A 22,949-nucleotide genomic window follows, 5' to 3' on the forward strand; every position below is an offset into this window, starting at 1 on the left:
CCCCACACAAGGTTGCAACATTGTTTTGTCAACACTGTCTGCTCTCATTTTCTCGCACATTTGACCCTCTGATGTTCTGTGTACCTACACTACAGGTATGGTGAAGATAAGGTACTTTTTAAAAATGTTTATAAAATAAGACAAATAAATAAATAAAAAATTCTTGAATAAAAATGAAAGTAAAACAATATTAAAACAGTTACATAGAAACTAGTAATTAATGACAATTAGTCAAATTAACTGTTAAAGGTTAGTACTATTAGTGGACCAGCAGCACGCACAATTATGTGTGCTTACGGACTGTATCCATTGCAGACTGTATTGATATATATTGATATATAATGTAGGAACCAGAATATTAATAACAGAATGAAACAACCCTTTTGTGTTTTTTGGTTGGTGCACTAATTGTAAGTGTATCTTGTGTTTTTTTATGTTGATTTAATAAAAAATAAATAAAAAAAACAAAAAAAACGATAGAGATAAAAAAAAAATGATACCGATAATTTCCTGTCTAGGCCTGTTGTGTGTGTGTGGTACACAGAACATCAATTTCCACACTTCTATTAGCCCCGGGTCCAGTGGACCCGGACATCTTATATGTAATAGAAATGTGTAGGAGAGGGTGTATGGTGTGTGGTCATTAAATATGTATTTCTGATATATGTTCTTCACAGAAAATGAGCCAAAGTCAGTGAGTCTCAGTTTAAAAAGTTAATTAATTGTAATTATTTTTCTTTAAATAAAAAATGAAAACGGGTCCCACAGACCCGGACACCACACAAGGGTTAAATATGTTGAACTACACCGAAAAACTGGATTTGACCTTTTGAGTGCCACTGAACTGCCGTGCCATCACAAGAGCTCAATCACGCAAGCTTCAAAACAGCATATAAAATGTTATACATATCGATATTGTGCACAGCTGACGTGACATGTTCAAAGTTGCAATGTTTTACAGGCAAGTATACATACAAGAAGTCCATTTGTACAGCGGCGCTTTGACGGTATTTGTGTGTGTGTGTGTGTGTGTGTAACGTGAGCTTATTGTATGACTGAATAAAAACAATGTGACCAAAACCGTATGTTGTAATACATCAGGGTGTATGTAATATCTTGATTCTATTCAATGTTTTTTTTGTGTGTTTACATCATACACAGTAACGCCTGACCATGCAGCGAGCCAGCCAATAAAGATGGAAGTGCTGAGTGTTGTCTCTGCTGTGCACATTTGTCTCCAGGGAGATGAGCTCATGCACATTCAAGACCCGGGTCGTGGTTTGTTGCCGTATTAAAAAATGCACGCACGTTAATTAAAACGTACAATTATTCCATTTATTTGCAACTCTGGGGTCCAGTGACCTTCAACCACACAACACAGCACACGTCATTTTACATTGCATCTAAAGAAGAAAAAAAAACACTATAGTGCCACATAAACTCCACGCAATGTTTGAAAAAACAATAATATGGAATGTCATTTATAGTGAAAGTGTGAATATGAAAGAGCACCAGGACATGTGAGCGCAAGACAACCACAGCATTCACAGCATCCCTCCCCCATTCGCCATCCTGCCGAAAGAAGCTGCGTTGCCATGACGACGGAGCCGTCTGTTCCCCCCCTGCCACACCCACGATGCACGCGCTCACGCATGCACGCGCCGGGCAACACGACCATTTGGTCGTTAATGGAAACCGGTTGCCATGGTACGGCCTGCTCGAATTGGTGCAGTGGGGAGGGGAGGGGGAGGAGTGTTTGGTTGCGACAAAGAGCGCGCATGCGCAGCATATGTTTGGCCTGCATTCCGCAGATATGACGTAATCATCGCAAAAGGGTGTGACTAAGTGGAGGTTTAATGATAAAATATAACTTTTTTCTTCAATCCTAACATTTTTTGGCTAATTTATTAAACAAAATCATTATTTCCTCCGCGTTCTGTTCGGAATTGATTCATGCACATACCACCTTTATCCACGAGAGGTCCCTGTTGTACTTTGGGCAGTGGGAGGATGGAAAGGAGCACACACACACACACATAATCTGCACTCACTGCTAACTTCATTGGTACACTTACACTATTATAAGATTAAATGTATTATTCTTATTAACAACATTTAAAAAAAATCGAATATCATTTTAATGACATTGTTTAAGAGGTGTTATTCTAACAACACAGTATGGTGCAGCTCTAGAAGTTGTCATGACTTGGTCCTGGGGTTTAGTTTTTCTAGAAGGCAACGGAAAGTTGGCTCGGGCGAGACGGGAATGTAAGTACATTTTTATCTAAACACTATAACTACAAAAAAAAAAAAGGAAGTAAACAAAAGGCGCACAGTGGCGGAGAACAAACTATGAAACCAAAAGACTATAGCAAAAAAAAAAGTACAAACGAAAAGCGCGCACAGTGGCGGAGAACAAACTATGAAACCAAAAAGACTATAAACATGGAACAAAAACTTACTTTGGCATGGGACATGAAGCATGATCTAAGAGGATGAAGGGTGTGTAGAGCATAATTGTGGAATGTCACCAGAAAGACAAACTGAAAAACAATGAACTTAAATACTACAGACATGATTAATGAAAACAGGTGCGTGACTCAAAACGTGAAACAGGTGCGTGACGTGACAGGTGAAAACTAATGGGTTGCTATGGTGACAAACAAGAGTGCACAATGAGTCCAAACGTGGAACAGGTGAAGCTAATGGGTAATCATGGAAACAAGACAAGGGAGTGAAAAGCCAAAAACTAAAGAGTCCAATAACTAAACAAAACATGACTAAAACAAAATATGATCACACAGACATGACAGAAGTCAAATAGTGTCCGATTCAAGAACTCCTTCATTCATGCAGCAATAGATGATATCTGTCTATTACCTGACATCTTCTATGTTAGCTACTTCTCTTTGTTTTTAATGTCTATTTTCTGCTCGATTTACTCTCTATTTTATGTTGCCGCTGTCACATATACTGTAATATTGTACATGGTAATTGTTATACATTGTATATGTGATATAGACATAATATAATATCATATATCAGTATTAGAAATGTTCGATAATGGCTTTTTGCCGATATCCGATATTCCGATATTGTCCAACTCTTTAATTACCGATACCGATATCAACCAATATATGCAGTCGTGGAATTAACACATTATTATGCCTAATTTGGACAACCAGGTATGGTGAAGATAAGATACTTTTTTTAAAATTTTATAAAATAAGATAAATAAAAAAAATAAAAAAAATATTGAATAAAAAAGAAAGTAAAACAATATTAAAACAGTTACATATAAACTAGTAATTAATGAAAATTAGTAAAATTAACTGTTTAATTAACTATTAGTGGACCAGCAGCACACACATGTCATGTCTGTGTAATCATGTTTTGTTTTAGTCATGTTTTGTTTAGTTATTGGACTCTTTAGTTTCTGGCTTTTCACTCCCTTGTCTTGTTTCCATGATTACCCATTAGTTTTCACCTGTCACGTCACGCACCTGTTTCACGTTTTGAGTCACACACCTGTTTTCGTTAATCATGTCTGTAGTATTTAAGTTCATTGTTTTCAGTTTGTCTGTCTGGTGACATCCCGCATTTATGCTTCTGCACACTCTCCACACCCTTATGACCCTTGCTGCTCTTTTTTCATGCCGGTTCAATGCCAAGTAAGTTTTTGTTTATTAAGCCACAGTTAGTGTTTTTTGTTGTTCATAGTTTCTGCCTTTGTGCAAGTATTTGTTTTCATAGCCAAGTCGTTTCTCCGCCACTGTGCGCGCAATTCGTTTGTACTTTTTTGTAGTTATAGTGTTTAAATAAATCATGTATTCACCTTCACGCCACATCTGGTCCAATTCACTTGCACCTCGGGAGAACAAACCAAGCCATGGTCCAAGTCTTGACAGCACAATCATGTGTGCTTACGGACTGTATCCCTTGCAGACTGTATTGATATATATTGATATATAATGTAGGAACCAGAATATTAATAACAGAAAGAAACAACCCTTTTGTGTGAATGAGTGTAAATGGGGGAGGGAGGTTTTTGGTGTTGGTGCACTAATCATAAGTGTATCTTGTGTTTTTTATGTTGATTTAAAAAAACAAAACAAAAAAAACCACAAAAAAAACCGATACCGATAAAAAAAAACCCGATACCGACAATTTCCGATATTACATTTTAACGCATTTATCGGCCGATAATATCGGCAGGCCGATATTATCGGACATCTCTAATCAGTATATTGTCAGAACTTGGACTGTGGAGTTTTTGTTTTCCCGAGATGCAAGTGAACTTGGATCGGACATGGCTTGAAGGTGGGTACATGATTTATTTTAAACACTAACAAACTACAAAACAGAAGCAAACAAAAGGCACGCACAATGGCGGAGGTAAAAAAAACTTGGCGAATGAAAACAAAACTTGCTCTAAGGCAGAAACTGTGAACACGAAATAAAAACACTTACTATGGCTTGATACGAGAGGATAGCAGGGTTAGAAAAGATATATGACACCAGGACGAACAACAGAAAATGAAAAGCTTAAATAACAGACATAATTAACAACAGGTGCGTGACTCAAAACAGGTGCGTGACATGACAGGTGAAAACTAAATGGGTTGCTATGGTGACAAACAAGAGTGCACAATGAGTCCAAACGTGGAACAGGTGAAACTAATGGGTAACCAGGGAAACAAGACAAGGGAGTGAAAAGCCAGAAACTAAAGAGTCCAATAACTAAACAAAACAAAACATGACTAAAACAAAACATGATTAAACAGACATGACATATATATATAATATACTGTACATATATTATGTAAATATTACGTATATATATATATATATATATATGTTATATTTTATATCGCTATATTTAGTCTATTTATACCTGCAATGACCGCCATAACCACAACACCAGGGGGAGCTCCACTAACCACGTTAAACCCAGATTCCGATCCAACAAAGGTCTTAACTCATTCTCTTTCTATGCCACATCAATGTGAAATGCGCTCCCAACAGGTATAAACGAAAGGGCATCTCTATCCTCCTTCAAAACCGCGACAAAAGTACACCTCCTGGCAACTTCAACCCTAAACTAACACCCTCCCCGGATTGTTAAAAATCAAATGTAAACAATCAAATGTAGATACTCCTGATCTCTCTCTCTCTCTCTATGTCCACTACTTGCTGTACATATCCTACCAAGTCAGACCTACACTGTTTCAATATCCATTTCTCTGTTCTCAATTGTTGATGACTGATGATAACAACCAAACCCCTCCACACCCCGAATTGTAAATAATGTAAATAATTCAATGTATACACCCTGATAATTATCTTGTGTGATGACTGTATTATGATGATAGTATATATGATAGTATATATCTGTATCATGAATCAATTTAAGTTGAAAAACTTATTCGGGTGCTACCATTTAGTGGTCAATTGTACGGAATATATATTTCACTGTCCAACCTACTAATACAAGTCTCAATCAATCCTTACACTTTCTATCACTGTAATTGAGCTATTGTGTGGAACAATTTCCTTTGTGGTGTCACAGAGTGTTGGTGACGAACCCCAAGATGCAGAGACAGCAGGCTATGTGCAGGAAAACATGATTTAATGTCTAAAATAAATGTAAAACACAAACCAGGTACTAGGAATAGCCAAACTGAAAACAGGAACCAGCAAACAGGAAAAACTGGAAACAGCTAACAGCTAACTGGATATAGCTAACAGGAAAACAAGAAGCTAGGAGACACCAAACTATACAAATAGCTATCAGGAACAGCTTACCGCTACGACGACAGGTCGTGATGACATCGACAAGTATTAGCGACAATACTCCAGCCCTGACTGGAGGTCAAGGCAGGTCTAAATAGCAGCTGGCTGATTGACACCAGGTGTGACCGCAGCTGAGGGGAAACAGCGCTCAGGGAGACAAGCAGGAAACAACCAAAATAAAAGCGCTGACAGGAAATACAGACAAACACAGAGAAAAAACTAAAACATAACCAAACTGTCAGGGACAAGCCTGACATGTGGATCATTAAAGTTTGTCTAAGTCTAATCGTAACTACATGCATCTTTAATAATTGATTATACTTCCATGTTTAACTACACAATACACTATGAATTAAACTCACAATAATAAACTTGACATGGAAGCAGGTTCTATATATCAATTCATGTTTCACCACATACAGTATAGAGTATACGTGATTATGGATATTTCTCATTGCCGAGAGCTAAAACCACTCGTAAACATGTTTGTGTGTCTGTATGCGGAGTAAAACTCTGGACTTACAACACAAGCAATGCCAAACTAATAATCGATTTAAACTATTATACAAACATTGGGTCTGCAAACTATAGAGTTGAGGGTCTTTAATTTGACTTGCTGTTGTACTCTGTCTCAAAGTGTTAACATATGCTCAATGTTTCCTTACCATTATTGCTATGTCGTCTAATACCATTGTTGGTATTTTGTCCCTTACAGTTACTGTGTAATAATCATTATTACCTGTGGTAATGCCACCATGATACAACATTTGTATTATAATCCGTGAACAAAGTAACAGTGAAGCTCAATGTATTGATCAGTGAATGGAGAACTGGGTGTGGGATTAAATAAATGATCTTCTTCTCACTCCCTTTCAGGTAAAACTGGATCATCATGCTTACATACTGTACATTACCTTTTGCATTATTTTAATTTATATTATTATGTGTTGTCTACCTCAGTGTTTTTCAACCTTTTCTGAGCCAAGGCACATTTTTTTCATTGAAAAAATCCCGAAGCACACAACCAGCAGAAATCATTGAAAAATGAAACTCAGTAGCCGATGTTCCATCCATCCATCCATCTTTTTCCGCTTATCCGAGGTCGGGTCGCGGGGGCAGCAGCCTAAGCAGGGAAGCCCAGACTTCCCTCTCCCCAGCCACTTCGTCCAGCTCTTCCTGTGGGACCCCGAGGCGTTCCCAGGCCAGCCGGGAGACATAGTCTTCCCAACGTGTCCTGGGTCTTCCACGCGGCCTCCTACCGGTCGGTCGTGCCCTAAACACCTCCCAAGGGAGGCGTTCGGGTGGCATCCTGACCAGATGCCCGAACCACCTCATCTGGCTCCTCTCGATGTGGAGGAGCAGCAGCTTTACTGTGAGCTCCTCCCGGATGGCAGAGCTTCTCACCCTATCTCTAAGGGAGAGCCCCGCCACCCGGCGGAGGAAACTCATTTCGGCCGCTTGTACCCGTGATCTTGTCCTTTCGGTCATAACCCAAAGCTCATGACCATAGGTGAGGATGGGAACGTAGATCGACCGGTAAATTGAGAGCTTTGCCTTCCGGCTCAGCTCCGTCTTCACCACAACGGATCGATACAGCGTCCGCATTACTGAAGACGCCGCACCGATCCGCCTGTCGATCTCACGATCCACTCTTCCCTCACTCGTGAACAAGACTCCGAGGTACTTGAACTCCTCCACTTGGGGCAAGATCTCCTCCCCAACCCGGAGATGGCACTCCACCCTTTTCCGGGCGAGAATCCGAGGTTCGACTATCCGGCGTAGCCTCCTCTCCAGTACACCTGAATAGACCTTACCGGGAAGGCTGAGGAGTGTGATCCCACGATAGTTAGAACACACCCTCCGGTTCCCCTTCTTAAAGAGAGGAACCACCACCCCGGTCTGCCAATCCAGTGGTACCGCCCCCGATGTCCACGCGATGCTGCAGAGTCTTGTCAACCAAGACAGCCCCACAGCATCCAGAGCCTTAAGGAACTCCGGGCGGATCTCATCCACCCCCAGGGCCTTGCCACCGAGGAGCTTTTTAACTACCTCAGCAACCTCAGCCCCAGAAATAGGAGAGCCCACCACAGACTCCCCAGGCACTGCTTCCTCATAGGAAGACGTGTTGGTGGGATTGAGGAGGTCTTCGAAGTATTCCCTCCACCGATCCACAACATCCGCAGTCGAGGTCAGCAGAACACCATCCTCGCCATACACGGTGTTGATAATGCACTGCTTCCCCTTCCTGAGGCGGCGGATGGTGGTCCAGAATTGCTTCGAAGCCGTCCGGAAGTCGTTTTCCATGGCCTCATCGAACTCCTCCCATGTCCGAGTTTTTGCCTCTGCGATCGCTGAAGCCGCACACCGCTTGGCCTGTCGGTACCTGTCCGCTGCCTCAGGAGTCCTATGAGCCAAAAGAACCCGATAGGACTCCTTCTTCAGCTTGACGGCATCCCTCACCGCCGGTGTCCACCAACGGGTTCTAGGATTACCGCCACGACAAGCACCAACTACCTTGCGGCCACAGCTCCAATCAGCCGCCTCGACAATAGAGGCGCGAAACATGGTCCATTCGGACTCAATGTCCAGCACCTCCCTCGTGACATGTTCAAAGTTCTTCCGGAGGTGGGAATTGAAACTCTCTCTGACAGGAGACTGCCAGACGTTCCCAGCAAACCCTCACAATGCGTTTGGGCCTGCCAGGTCTGTCCGGCATCCTCCCCCACCATCGCAGCCAACTCACCACCAGGTGGTGATCGGTAGAAAGCTCCGCCCCTCTCTTCACCCGAGTGTCCAAAACATGAGGCCGCAAATCTGATGACACAACTACAAAGTCGATCATGGAACTGCGGCCTAGGGTGTCCTGGTGCCAAGTGCACATATGGACACCCTTATGTTTGAACATGGTGTTCGTTATGGACAATCTGTGATGGGCACAAAAGTCCAATAACAAAACTCCGCTCGGGTTCAGATCCGGGCAGCCATTCTTCCCAATCACGCCTCTCCAGGTTTCACTGTCGCTGCCAACATGAGCATTGAAGTCCCCCAGTAAAACGAGGGAATCACCCGGGGGAGCACTCTCAAGTACTCCCTCGAGTGAATCCAAAAAGGGTGGGTACTCTGAGCTGCGGTTTGGCGCGTAAGCGCAAACCACAGTCAGGACCCGTTCCCCCACCCGAAGGCGGAGGGAAGCTACCCTCTCATCCACCGGGTTGAACTCCAACGTGCAGGCTCTGAGCCGGGGGGAAACAAGAATTGCCACCCCAGCCCGTCGCCTCTCACTGCCGGCAACGCCAGACAATAAAAAGTTGTTCTCGCAATTGTTGGATATTATTCCAAACCATAACCAACCATGCATCACTATAACTCTTGTCTCAAAGTAGGTGTACTATCATGACCTGTCACATTACGCCGTGATTTATTTTGATTTTTTTGGTGTTTTCCTGTGTGTAGTGTTTTAGTTCTTGTCTTGCGCTCCTATTTTGTTGGCTTTTCCTCTTTTGTTGGTAGCAGTTTCATGTCTTCCTTGAACGCTATTACCCGCACCTGCTTTGTTTTCGCAATCAAGACTATGTAAGTTGTGCGGACGCTATCCTTCTTTGTGGGGACATTGTTGATTGTCATGTCATGTACGGGATGTACTTTGTGGACGCCGTCTGCTCCACACGCTGTAAGTCTTTGCTGTCGTCCAGCATTCTTTTTTTGTTTACTTTGCAGCCAGTTCAGTTTTAGTTTAGTTTTGCATATTCATCCCTAAGCTTCAATGCCTTTACTTAGCGGCATTTAGCGGCACTCGCCTTTTATTTGTTTTTGGTTTAAGCGTTAGATACCTTTTTACCCACATGCTGCCTCCCGCATATTGCGATCACGACAAACCGTGTTACCGACATCTACAAAGCAATTAGCTACCTGCTGTCACCTCCTGATATGGAAGAGTATTACACAGTTACTCTGCTGAGCTCTAGACAGCACAGACACTCAACAACAGCACTTTTGCGGATTATAATTACTGGTTTGTAAAAAATATTTTTAACCCAATTTGGTGAAATTACATAATCTACCACGGCACACCAGACTGTAACTCACGGCACACTAGTGTGCCACGGCACAGTGGTCGAAAAACACTGGTCTACCTAATACTTTTTTTTGTGTCATTGCCTGAAATAAATGAATAAATGAAAACAAATGAAAAAATGTCACAAGTAACCGACACACTTTTCCATCTAAGAGGCAGGGACCACCGTGGATTTCTTCAATATCACCACAAATCATCTGGAAAACATTTTTAAGTACATGTCTATAACGAATAAGCAAATAAAATATTTATAAATTGACTTAAACTTAGTTCAGTACAGAGCAACACGATGCCACTTATTGTACTTAATGTCCTTACTTTTTTTAGTGGACACGGCTAGTAAATATTCACAAGTACAAATATAGTCAAATGTATTCACTGTTAAATTAGTAACATGTATTTTACCAGAGCGAAACCAAAGGCTTATATTAGTTTGAGTAATTATTCATGTTTTTTTTATTTTACAAATTATAGGCTAAAGTTTGGAAATTTGAAACGGATCCATGTGGTTTTATTTTTAAAAATCTCAGTTAAACATATTCAGGTCATTGCAGTATCAAGTTATTGACAGTAGGTGGTGCTGCTAGACTATTTAATGAAAATGGGTGCGAGGTAGGCATCATTTGCCCCCTAAGAGATTCACTTGCAATCAGAAGACGTGGACGAGCAGACGTCAACGGCTTCATTCTTTCCCCAAAATGCTCCGTTCCGTGGATTTTTGTTTTCTATTCAACAGGAAATATTAACTCTATTCTTTGAAGAGTTCATATCCGTCGTTTGAAATCCTCCTAACAATGAAAATGTGTGGCATGAGAGCACACTGGCTGGAGACATGGTTTTCTTTTTGTCTGCCATTGCTGATCGTTCTTCCTCCTGAAGAAATCGCCGCTCAAATACGATATTCCATTCAGGAGGAAGTCAAAGCGGGCACTGCGGTTGGAAACCTGGCCAAGGACCTCGGACTGGATGTCGGGAGGCTGCCGGACAGAAATCTCCGTGTGGTGTCTGGAACAAAGCAGGACCAGTTTCAGGTAAATCCGAGGGATGGCGTTCTGTCTGTCCGGCAGAGATTAGACCGAGAGGAGCTATGCAGGAACACCGTGCCGTGCATCACCAACCTCAAAGTGGTTGTGGAAAACCCTCTGGAGATGCATCAAGTCCTGGTGGAGGTACTCGATGTGAATGATAACCCCCCCAGATTCCTTGACGAGAACTGCACTTTGGAAGTGCTGGAATCCGCTATTGTTGGATACAAACTCCAGCTGGAAGGCGCCCAAGATTTAGATGTTGGTTTGAATTCTATACAAACATATAGGCTGAACCACAACCCTTTTTTTCACCTGGAAATGGAAGATTTCGGCGAGGACGGGAAGGTGCCGGTCCTTGTCTTACAGCGACCTTTGGATAGAGAAAACACTGCGCAACATCACTTGATATTAACAGCTGTAGATGGGGGTAAACCACCAAAAACAGGTACTATAAATATCACTGTTATTATATCTGATGTAAATGATAACCCGCCAGTGTGCGACAAACTGAAATATTCCATTAGTGTGAGAGAGAATGCACCTTTAGGGACATATTTGCTGACAGTAAATGCATCCGACAGAGATGAGGGGCTGAACGGAGAGATTGAATATTCATTACGGAGCAAACTAAGAGGACTCTTAACACTACCGTTTGACTTGAACAAAAGAACTGGCGAACTCAAAGTTAAAGGAGGGTTAGATTTTGAGGAAAGACAAGTCTATGAGATGAAGGTCCTTGCAGCTGACAAAGGCGCGGTGTCACTTTCCACGCAATGCAACGTGGTGGTCCGTGTCCAGGACGTGAACGACAACCGACCGGAAATAGACATCACATCGCTGTCTAGTCGCATACCAGAGGACGCCCCACTTGGTACAGTGGTGGCGCTAGTGGGGGTTAATGATCTGGACTCAGGTGTGAATGGACAGGTGGTCTGCAGTGTGCCGGAGGACTTGCCGTTTGACCTCAAGTCATCCCCTGATGGACAATCATATTCTCTCGTCACTAAGGATTACTTGGATAAGGAAAAGATGCACCTGTATGATATTATAATAACTGCCAAGGATTTAGGGACGCCCCCTATGTCATCGATCAAGGTGGTACATGTAGACATACTAGACGTTAATGACAATAGTCCTTTATTCACTGAAAGCCCTTATAGTTTTTATGTGCTGGAAAATAACAAAGCCGGAAAGTCTTTGTTTTCTGTGACCGCCAAAGATGCTGACGGGGAAGAAAACGCAGCCGTGACTTACTCACTCCGACAAAAAAGTCCATCTGTGACGTCATTTCTAAATATAAATGAGGTCACCGGGATAATTTCCGCGCTAAAAAGTTTTGACTATGAGACGCTGAAAAGTTTCCAGTTCCAAGTAGTGGCCACAGACGGTGGAAATCCTCCACTGAGCAGCAACGTGACAGTGAACGTGTTCATTCTGGATCGGAACGACAACGCTCCAGTCATCCTGTATCCAGTCAGCTCCAACGGTTCTGCTGAAGGTGTGGAGGAGATTCCCCGCAATATGAAAGCAGGAGACTTGGTGACTAAAGTCAGAGCCTATGATGCTGATATAGGATATAACGGCTGGTTACTGTTTTCACTGCAGCAAGTCACTGACCACAGTCTCTTTACTTTGGACCGCTATACGGGCCAGATCAGAACACTTCGCTCATTCACAGAGACGGACGAGGCAGAGCATGGACTGCTCATACTGGTCAAAGACAATGGCAACGTTTCCCTGTCAGCAACAGCTACTGTGACTGTCAAACTTGTGGAGCCCAAAGAGGCTTTTGCAGCTTCTGATGTCAAACGTGCAGCAGCAAAAGTGGACGAGGAGGACGACAATGTGACTTTTTACCTCATCGTCACTTTGGGCTCGGTCTCGCTGCTTTTTGTCATCAGCATCATCGTGCTGATCGCCATGCAGTGCTCCAAATCCACGGAGTACACTTCCAAATATCTCCAAGACGCTAACTATGATGGGACACTGTGTCACAGCATCCAGTACAGATCAGGAGACAAACGCTACATGCTAGTTGGACCCAGAATGAGTATAGGTTCTACTATAGTCCCGGGAAGCCACACCAACACTCTGGTGCTCCCTGACAGGAGACACACTTCTTCTGGGGAGGTAAGACTTCATGTTTTTGTTTAAATCATGCATGTCTAAATAAGTGTGTGCCTTTAAAGGGGAACATTATCACAATTTCAGAAGGGTTAAAACCATTAAAAATCAGTTCCCAGTAGCTTATTTTATTTTTCGAAGTTTTTTTCAAAATTTTACCCATCACGCAATATCCCTAAAAAAAGCTTCAAAGTGCCTGATTTTAACCATCGTTATAAACACCCATCCATTTTCCTGTGACGTCACATAGTGATGCCAACACAAACAAACATGGCGCATAGAACAGCAAGCTATAGCGACATTAGCTCGGATTCAGACTCGGATTTCAGCGGCTTAAGCGATTCAACAGATTACGCATGTATTGCAACGGATGGTTGTAGTGTGGAGGCAGGTAGCGAAAACGAAATTGAAGAAGAAACTGAAGCTATTGAGCCATATCGGTTTGAACCGTATGCAAGCGAAACCGACGAAAACGACACGACAGCCAGCAACACGGGAGAAAGCGAGGACGAATTGGGCGATCGCCTTCTAACCAACGATTGGTATGTGTTTGTTTGGCATTAAAGGAAACTAACAACTATGAACTAGGTTTACAGCATATGAAATACATTTGGCAACCACATGCACTTTGAGAGTGCAGACAGCCCAATTTTCATCAATTAATATATTCTGTAGACATACCCTCATCCGCTCTCTTTTCCTGAAAGCTGATCTGTCCAGTTTTGGAGTTGATATCAGCAGGCCAGGGAAGCTAGGGTAGATATTCTTCTCTTGATCATCTTTGGTGGCATAAGGGACGGTGTGAGCCAAGACATCCAGGGGGTTTAGCTCGCTCGTCTGCGGGAACAAACTGCCGCCATTGCTTGCTGTGCTACCGAGGTCCTTTGTCCCTGAATTGCTCACACACTCCGGCAGATTCAATGGGGGTCCTACGGCAGATTTCTTTGACTTTATCGTTGGAAATGCATCTGCTTTGAGTGTCGCAGGATATCCACACATTCTTGCCATCTCTGTCGTAGCATAGCTTTCGTCGGTAAAGTGTGCGGAACAAACGTCCAATTTCTTGCCACTTTCGCATCTTTGGGCCACTGGTGCAACTTGAATCCGTCCCTGTTCGTGTTGTTACACCCTCCGACAACACACCGACGAGGCATAATGTCTCCAAGGTACGGAAAACAGTCGAAAAAACAGAAAATAACAGAGCTGATTTGACTCGGTGTTTGTAATGTGTTTGAGAAAATTACGGATTGCTTCCCGATGTGACGAATAATAAAAAGGCGTTTAATTCGCCAAAATTTACCCATTTAGAGTTCGGAAATCGGTTAAAAAAATATATGGTCTTTTTTCTGCAACATCAAGGTATATATTCTGGTGATAATGTTCCCCTTTAATTTTGTGAATACAACCACTTGGTCAGTGGTTGGTTGCAAGTTTATTCGGACGGGGAATGAAGAGAACTTTCTCCAAGGATTAGGAAAAATTAATTATTTTCGGAGTTAAGCTTTGAATACAGACTGAAAAATACATCTTGGTTTTAATGTTAACATTTGCTGTTCAAAGAGTGTAATACACACTCGAAAAACAACCCATAAGTGCACAGCTTTTTAAATCCTTTGAAAAAATTGCTCTGATGCATCTTCTTTATTGACATGTTTCAATAGTTGGAATCATTTTGAGAATCTGTGCTATATGTTACATTTAATTTTCAGACATACCATGCTGAGTTGCTTATTATGCATGGCAACTTGATTCGTTACCCTTAGCGCTGAAGCTTATACTTCTTTGGGGAACCGTTTTGATGGAAACTTAATGAAAAGAGCGAGCGGCAGTGTTGCATTTGCTTTGGTTTTGTTGTTTGAACTTATTTATTTGAATAAACAATTTTGTGTCATGTCTGTGTGATCATGTTTTGTTTAAGTTATGTTGTGGTTGGTGTTGTGGTTATGGCGGTCATTGCAGGTATAAATAGACTAAATATAGTGATATGAAATATAACATATATATATACGTAATATTTACATAATATATGTACAGTATATTATATATATGTCATGTCTGTGTAATCATGTTTGGTTTTAGTCATGTTTAGTTTTGTTTAGTTATTGGACTCTTTAGTTTCTGGCTTTTCACTCCCTTGTCTTGTTTCCATGGTTACCCATTAGTTTCACCTGTTCCAAGTTTGGACTCATTGTGCACTCTTGTTTGTCACCATAGCAACTCATTAGTTTTCACCTGCCCTCACGACTCACGCACCTGTCTTTAATCATGCCACTACTATTTAACCCGGGAGTTGCCAGGCAGTCAGCCTGGCGACATCAAACTCCCGTCACTCTGCTTCACACTCTCCACACACCCTTATGACCCTTGCAGCTCTTTTTCATGCCGTTTTCTCGTCCAAGTTTTCTTTATTCATGCCATAGTTTGCAAGTTTTGTTTCATTGTTCATAGTTTCTGCCTTTGTGCAAGTTTTGTGTTTATAGTCAAGTTTTGTACTTTTTGTAAAGTATTTCTTGTGCTGAGCGATCATAAAACGGCTGCAAAAGACGCACTGGCTGAGGCTCGCCTCCTGCACCGCCACCGTAGAATTGTTATATCAACTGAAGCCCACACTTAAACTTTCCACGTGCAAGATTGAATCTATTTTAAAAAAGTATTTCATAAGAAGCCAAAAAGTGCAAAAACAATAATGTTGGTGTTGGAGGAGTTGTGAATGACTGCAGGGACACAACATTAGGTACACCTGCAGACTGTAGGTGTACCTAATTTACAACTCCTCCAACACGAACATTATTGTTTTTGCACTTTTTGGCTTCTTATTAAATAACTTTTGTAACCTATTTTCATGGGCTTTCCTCTTTGTGATGTTAAGTTCCTGTTATGCGCTGTTATACAGTATATGCCTTGAGCTCTTATTTTGAAGGCGCTAAGAGCGGAAGTGATGTCACGTTGCGGAGGTTTTTGAAAGAAGGTAAATAAAGTGGTCCTCGTGTAAACTGGAGCCTCCGTGTTTGTTATTTTGTAGTTTCATACAGTATAGGCGACATTTATAAACCCTCGGTTACACTTTTTTAAATAGATTAAATCTTGCACGTGGAAAGTTTAAGTGAGGGCTTTAGTTGCGGCGCATGGACTTAATTTCTGAGTAAAGGTAAGACCATAATAACGTTTTTTTTTATTAAATGTGCTTTTTTGTGTGCTACAGTTTGTATGTGTAAAGTTAAAGTTAAGTTAAAGTACCAATGATTGTCACACACACACCAGGTGTAATGAAATGTGTCCTCTGCATTTGACCCATCCCCTTGCTCACCCCCTGGGAGGTGAGGGGAGCAGTGGGCAGCAGCGGCGCCACGCCTGGGAATCATTTTTGGTGATTTAACCCCCAATTCCAAGCCATGATGCTGAGTGCCAAGCAGGGAAGAATGCTGGTATGAGCTTTTAAACACAACCCATTAACTGCTGCCAATCAAATGGTGAATAAGATACTCTTTAGGGTTCATATGTTTGTAAATCTGACTGTGATGAAGTCATTGCCTCACCAGCCATCAACCTCACCGCACGTCACTGATTTGCACACACTGTTTAGCGTGTGGTATTGAGATCTTAGTGTGTTTTTATGAAGTTTTGTTTTAAACTGGGTCAACCAGTATGATACTATATTCACAGACTGCTTGGAATAGCCATCAAATTACTGCTCTAATAGTAAAATAAAACATTTAATCAGTGCATCCACAGAAAACAAACATAAACTGCAATACAATGTATGGTAAAATGGTGTAGGTTACCCAAAAAATAAATAATTAGAAGAAAAAAAAACTCAAATTACACTACAACATGGAACCAATAAACAGTTGTTTTGTAGGCCATTTAGAAATAACATGACCATTCTGGTTGCTGACCACTAGGTGTCAGTGTGGGCTTATTAATGATGATGACGTTGACGTACGACGGTCCAGCCCATCATCATGGATGGAATTATTTTGTCTCAGGGCGTGCATGTCGTGTGCTTCAAGTAAAAAAGAAAACAGCGGTGAAAACCCAAAGGTGGAGGTTTTTTTTTCATCATTTTGATACAACTGATTTTCGAGAGGATATAATTGGATCGATTGATTCGCGTGAAAGGAGGTAATTTTTTGCTGTTTTTACTTCCCAATGATGGAGCACAGAGGACAAAGAAGCCGTTTGGGCTGCTGGTGGGTCACCGTGATGGTCTTGTTTCTTGGGAGGAGGATTTGGGCTCAGCTTCGATATTCTGTTCCAGAAGAAGTGCAGGTGGGGACCACAGTGGGAAATATTGCTAAGGATTTGGGACTGGACGTTCGCACTTTGGCCGAAAGACGGTTCCGTATTGTATCTGGTCCGAATAATGCATTACTACAGCTTAACCAGAACAATGGGGCTCTGTATGTGGAGAAACAGATAGACAGAGAGGAACTCTGTGAAGGGGCTAAAGTGTGTTTGATAAATCTGAAAATAGTTGTTGAAAATCCTCTGGAAATCCATTACGTTGCCGTGGAGATCACGGACGTCAATGATCACCCATCAAGCTTCCCAGAAGACAAGCAGATTCTGGAAATAGCAGAACATATACCACCAGGTACCCGTTTTCAAATCCATTCTGCTCGAGACCCTGATGTTGGTACAAACTCTGTACAATTTTATAAACTGAGCTCAGTGGATCTTTTTGACATTGAAGTGAGGGACAATGAAGAGGACAAGATACCGTTTTTAGTCTTGAAAAAACCTTTGGACAGGGAGCAGAAAGCGGAGCACGATTTAATCTTAACTGCACTGGACGGAGGCAGTCCTCCGAAATCTGGTAGTCTTAATTTAAGCATCATTGTGATTGATGCGAATGACAACAGGCCTGTGTTTAGTCAAGATGTTTACAGTGTAGCACTTGAAGAAAATGCTCCTATTGGAACTCTTGTAGTGGGATTAAACGCCACAGATTTAGACGAAGGGTCTAACAGTGAAATAGAATATTCACTTGGGAAAACACAAAAGAAGAAAGTGCACGACAGATTTGAATTAGACAGCATTACTGGTGAGATCAGAGTGAAAGGAGTGATTGACTTTGAGGATACTGAGATCTACAGGTTAGATGTACAAGCGTCAGATAAAGGCCAACCACCCTGGACATCCGAAGGTAGAGTTGTGATAAAAATAAAGGATGTGAATGACAACAAGCCAGAAATGGAAGTGACGTCACTGCGTAACGTCGTCCCCGAAAATTCAAAGCCTGGCACTGTCATCTCTCTTATTAGCATCACAGATAGAGACTCTGGAGTGAACGGGAAAGTTATTTGTCGTATCTTAGGAGACGTTCCGTTTGATTTAACCCCGTCAATCGAGGAGAATATGTACTCTCTTGTCACTAAGGCTTTTTTGGACAGGGAGAGCGTGAACAATTATGACATCAAAATAACAGCCAATGACTGCGGCCAACCGCCACTCTCTACTATGATCACATTAAATGTCCAAGTATCAGATATGAATGATAACAGACCGACATTCAGCCACAATCCGTATGAACTGTACTTAATAGAAAATAACACTCCAGGTGCAACAATATTATCTGTGAGTGCGGCTGATAGTGATCTAGATGAAAATGCAGCAGTTACTTACCACCTCGTGCGAGGGGATGGGCTGCCTGGCGACATTACGTCATTACTCAACATTCATTCTGAAAATGGACAAATATCAGGGTTAAAAAGTTTTGACTTTGAGACGCTGAAAAGTTTCCAGTTCCAAGTAGTTGCCACAGACGGTGGAAGTCCTCCACTCAGCAGCAACGTGACAGTGAACGTGTTCATTCTGGATCGGAACGACAACGCTCCGGTCATCCTGTATCCAGTCAGCTCCAACGGTTCTGCTGAAGGTGTGGAGGAGATTCCCCGCAATATGAAAGCAGGAGACTTGGTGACTAAAGTCAGAGCCTATGATGCTGATATAGGATATAACGGCTGGTTACTGTTTTCACTGCAGCAAGTCACTGACCACAGTCTCTTTACTTTGGACCGCTATACGGGCCAGATCAGAACACTTCGCTCATTCACAGAGACGGACGAGGCTGAGCATGGACTGCTCATACTGGTCAAAGACAATGGCAACGTTTCCCTGTCAGCAACAGCTACTGTGACTGTCAAACTTGTGGAGCCCAAAGAGGCTTTTGCAGCTTCTGATGTCAAACGTGCAGCAGCAAAAGTGGACGAGGAGGACGACAATGTGACTTTTTACCTCATCATCACTTTGGGCTCGGTCTCGCTGCTTTTTGTCATCAGCATCATCGTGCTGATCGCCATGCAGTGCTCCAAATCCACAGAGTACACTTCCAAATATCTCCAAGACGCTAACTATGATGGGACACTGTGTCACAGCATCCAGTACAGATCAGGAGACAAACGCTACATGCTAGTTGGACCCAGAATGAGTATAGGTTCTACTATAGTCCCGGGCAGCCACGCCAACACTCTGGTGCTCCCTGACAGGAGACACACTTCTTCTGGGGAGGTAAGAAGTACATTTCTTCTTGTAGTGATGTAACCAAATTTGATTGTATGGAATATGTTTGGCTTTAAAAACTTTTCTTTTGTTAAAGGGGAACATTATCACAATTTCAAAAGGGTTAAAACCATTAAAAATCAGTTCCCAGTGGCTTATTTTATTTTTCGAAGTTTTTTTCAAAATGTTACCCATCACGCAATATCCCTAAAAAAAGCTTCAAAGAGCCTGATTTTAACCATCATTATATACACCCGTCCATTCTCCTGTGACGTCACATAGTGATGCCAACACAAACAAACATGGCGCATAGAACAACAAGCTATAGCGACATTAGCTCAGATTCAGACTCGGATTTCAGCGGCTTAAGCGATTCAACAGATTACGCATGTATTGAAACGAATGGTTGTAGTGTGGAGGCAGGTAGCGAAAACGAAATTGAAGAACAAACTGAAGCAATTGAGCCATATCGGTTTGAACCGTATGCAAGCAAAACCGAAGAAAACTACACGACAGCCAGCGACACGGGAGAAAGCGAGGATGAATTCGGCGATCTCCTTCTAACCAACGATTGGTATGTGTTTGTTTGGCATTAAAGGAAACTAACAACTATGAACTAGGTTTACAGCATATGAAATACATTTGGCAACAACATGCACTTTGAGAGTGCAGATAGCCCAATTTTCATCAATTAATATATTCTGTAGACATTCCCTCGTCCGCTCTCTTTTCCTGAAAGCTGATCTGTCCAGTTTTGGAGTTGATGTCAGCAGGCCAGGGAAGCTAGGGTCGATATTCTTCTCTTGATCATCTTCAGTGGCATAAGGGACGGTGTGAGCCAAGACATCAAGGGGGTTTAGCTCGCTCGTCTGCGGGAACAAACTGCCGCCATTGCTTGCCGTGCTACCAAGGCCCTTTGTCCCTGAATTGCTCACACACTCAGGCAGATTCAATGGGGGTCTGGCGGCAGATTTCTTTGACTTTATCGTTGGAAATGCATCTGCTTTGAGTGTCGCAGGACATCCACACATTCTTGCCATCTCTGTCGTAGCATAGCTTTCGTCGGTAAAGTGTGCGGAACAAACGTCCAATTTCTTGCCACTTTCGCATCTTTGGGCCACTGGTGCAACTTGAATCCGTCCCTGTTCGTGTTGTTACACCCTCCGACAACACACCGACGAGGCATGATGTCTCCAAGGCACGGAAAACAGTCTAAAAAACGGAAAATAACAAAACTGATTTGACTCGGTGTTTGAGAAAATGGCGGATTGCTTCCCGATGTGACGCCACGTTGCGACGTCATCGCTCCAAGAGCGAATAATAGAAAGGCGTTTAATTCGCCAAAATTCACCCATTTAGAGTTCGGAAATCGGTTAAAAAAATATATGGTCTTTTTTCTGCAACATCAAGGTATATATTGACGCTTACATAGGTCTGGTGATAATGTTCCCCTTTAAAAGCAAACATTTTGTAGAAAATGTGCTGAATAACCACTGTGTTGGATAGTCATTTGAAAACAGACTTCCAAATAAGCAATGCTCAAATTGATCATGATAAGTTATATCTTCAGAACATTTCAGGTTCAAAAGTGCTTGCTACTTTGATATTTTCTACACATCAAGTTTAAAATTGACGCATGTATAATTTCTATGCTTTGTGTTCTGGTATGAGGGCAGCCGTGCCACATTATCGTTATTTGTACATGCTTGCTTATTTGCAGACTTGCTGTTTGATTGATATAATTCGTATCGTAAACATGATCCATCCTTCTTGTCAGGCTTGTCCCTGACAGTTTGACTGTGTTTTAGTTTTTCCTCTGCGTTTGTCTTAGTTTTCTGTCAGCGCTTTTATTTTGTCTTCATTTCCTGATTGTCTTCCTGAGTGCTGCTTCCTGTGCTGACACCTGGCCACACCTGGTGTCAATCAGCCAGCTGCTATTTAAACCTGCCTTCCCCTCCAGTCAGTGCTCGATTATTGTCATTGTCGATGTCATCGCTACCTGTCGTTAGAGCTACTACCTGTCGTGTCTACTACTTGTCGTTGTTTGCGGTAAGCTGTTCCTGTTTGATAGTTCCTTATAGCTAATTACAGTTTGCTGTCTCCTAGCTCTTTTGTTTCGTGTTTTCTTGTTAGCCATTAGCTGTTTCCAGTTTTTCTGTTTGCTGGTTCCTGTTTTCAGTTTTGGCTATTCCTAGTTTCTGGTTTGTGTTTTTTCCTTTATTTGATGGGCATTAAATCATGTTTTCCCGCACAATGCCTTCCGCCTTCTCTGCAACTTGGGGTTCGTCACCTACATCTCCTGACCCTTTTATTAATGCTCCCAGATAAATTATTCTCGGCAACAACGTAATGATGTTCAGTTGAAGTTACACTTGAGGGCTTAATGGGTGTTTTGTCAATATTAGAATCATTCCATATGATACAATTGCTCAATGAGTATAATTTATACTCAAGACTTTATATCTACTTATCTCCCTATCTACCTACCTATATATACACAGTACAGGCCAAAAGTTTGGACACACTTTCTCATTCAATGTGTTTATTTTATTTTCATGACTATTTACATTGTAGATTGTCACTGAAGGCATCAAAACTATGAATGAACACATGTGGAGTTATGTACTTAACAAAACATGTTTTATATTCTGTTTCTTCAAAATAGCCACCCTTTGCTCTGATTACTGCTTTGCACACTCTTGGCATTCTCTCGATGAGCTTCAAGAGGTAGTCACCTGAAATGGTTTTCACTTCACAGGTGTAGCTTGAAGCTCATCGAGAGAATGCCAAGAGTGTGCAAAGCAGTAATCAAAGCAAAGGGTGGCTATTTTTGAAAAAACTAAAATATACAACATGTTTTCAGTTATTTCACCTTTTTTTTGTTAAGTACATAACTCTACATGTTTTAATTCATAGTTGTGATGCCTTCAGTGACAATCTACAATGTAAATAGTCATGAAAATAAAGAAAATGCATTGAATGAGCTGTACTTTACATACATATATACAAACCCCGTTTCCATATGAGTTGGGAAATTGTGTTGGCTGTAAATATAAACGGAATACAATGATTTGCAAATCCTTTTCAACCCATATTCAGTTGAATGCACTACAAGACAACATATTTGTTGTTCAAACTCGTAAACTTTATTTTATTTTTTTGCAAATAATAATTAACTTAGAATTTCATGGCTGCAACACGTGACAAAGTAGTTGGGAAAGGGCATGTTCACCACTGTGTTACATGGCCTTTCCTTTTAACAACACTCAGTAACTGTTTGAGAACTGAGGAGACACATTTTTGAAGCTTCTCAGGTGGAATTCTTTCCCATTCTTGCTTGGTGTACAGCTTAAGTTGTTCAACAGTCCGGGGGTCTTCGTTGTGGTATTGTAGGCTTCATAATGCGCCACACATTTTCAATGGGAGAC

General features: G+C 41.9%; 1 protein-coding gene across 1 annotated transcript; it reads left to right on the forward strand.

The window, feature by feature from the left end:
- Positions 1 to 10,668: 10,668 nt before the first annotated feature.
- LOC133576835 (uncharacterized) lies at positions 10,669 to 21,310 on the forward strand. Its single transcript, XM_061930175.1, has 3 exons — positions 10,669 to 13,026; positions 17,398 to 19,530; positions 21,299 to 21,310. The coding sequence occupies exons 1-3, from the start codon at positions 10,669 to 10,671 to the stop codon at positions 21,308 to 21,310; spliced, it is 4,503 nt and encodes a 1,500-aa protein (XP_061786159.1).
- The last annotated feature ends 1,639 nt before the right edge of the window (positions 21,311 to 22,949 follow it).

This window comes from Nerophis lumbriciformis, linkage group LG36 (genome assembly GCF_033978685.3).
Source record: "Nerophis lumbriciformis linkage group LG36, RoL_Nlum_v2.1, whole genome shotgun sequence".
In the NCBI taxonomy this organism is placed as follows: Eukaryota; Metazoa; Chordata; class Actinopteri; order Syngnathiformes; family Syngnathidae; genus Nerophis; species Nerophis lumbriciformis.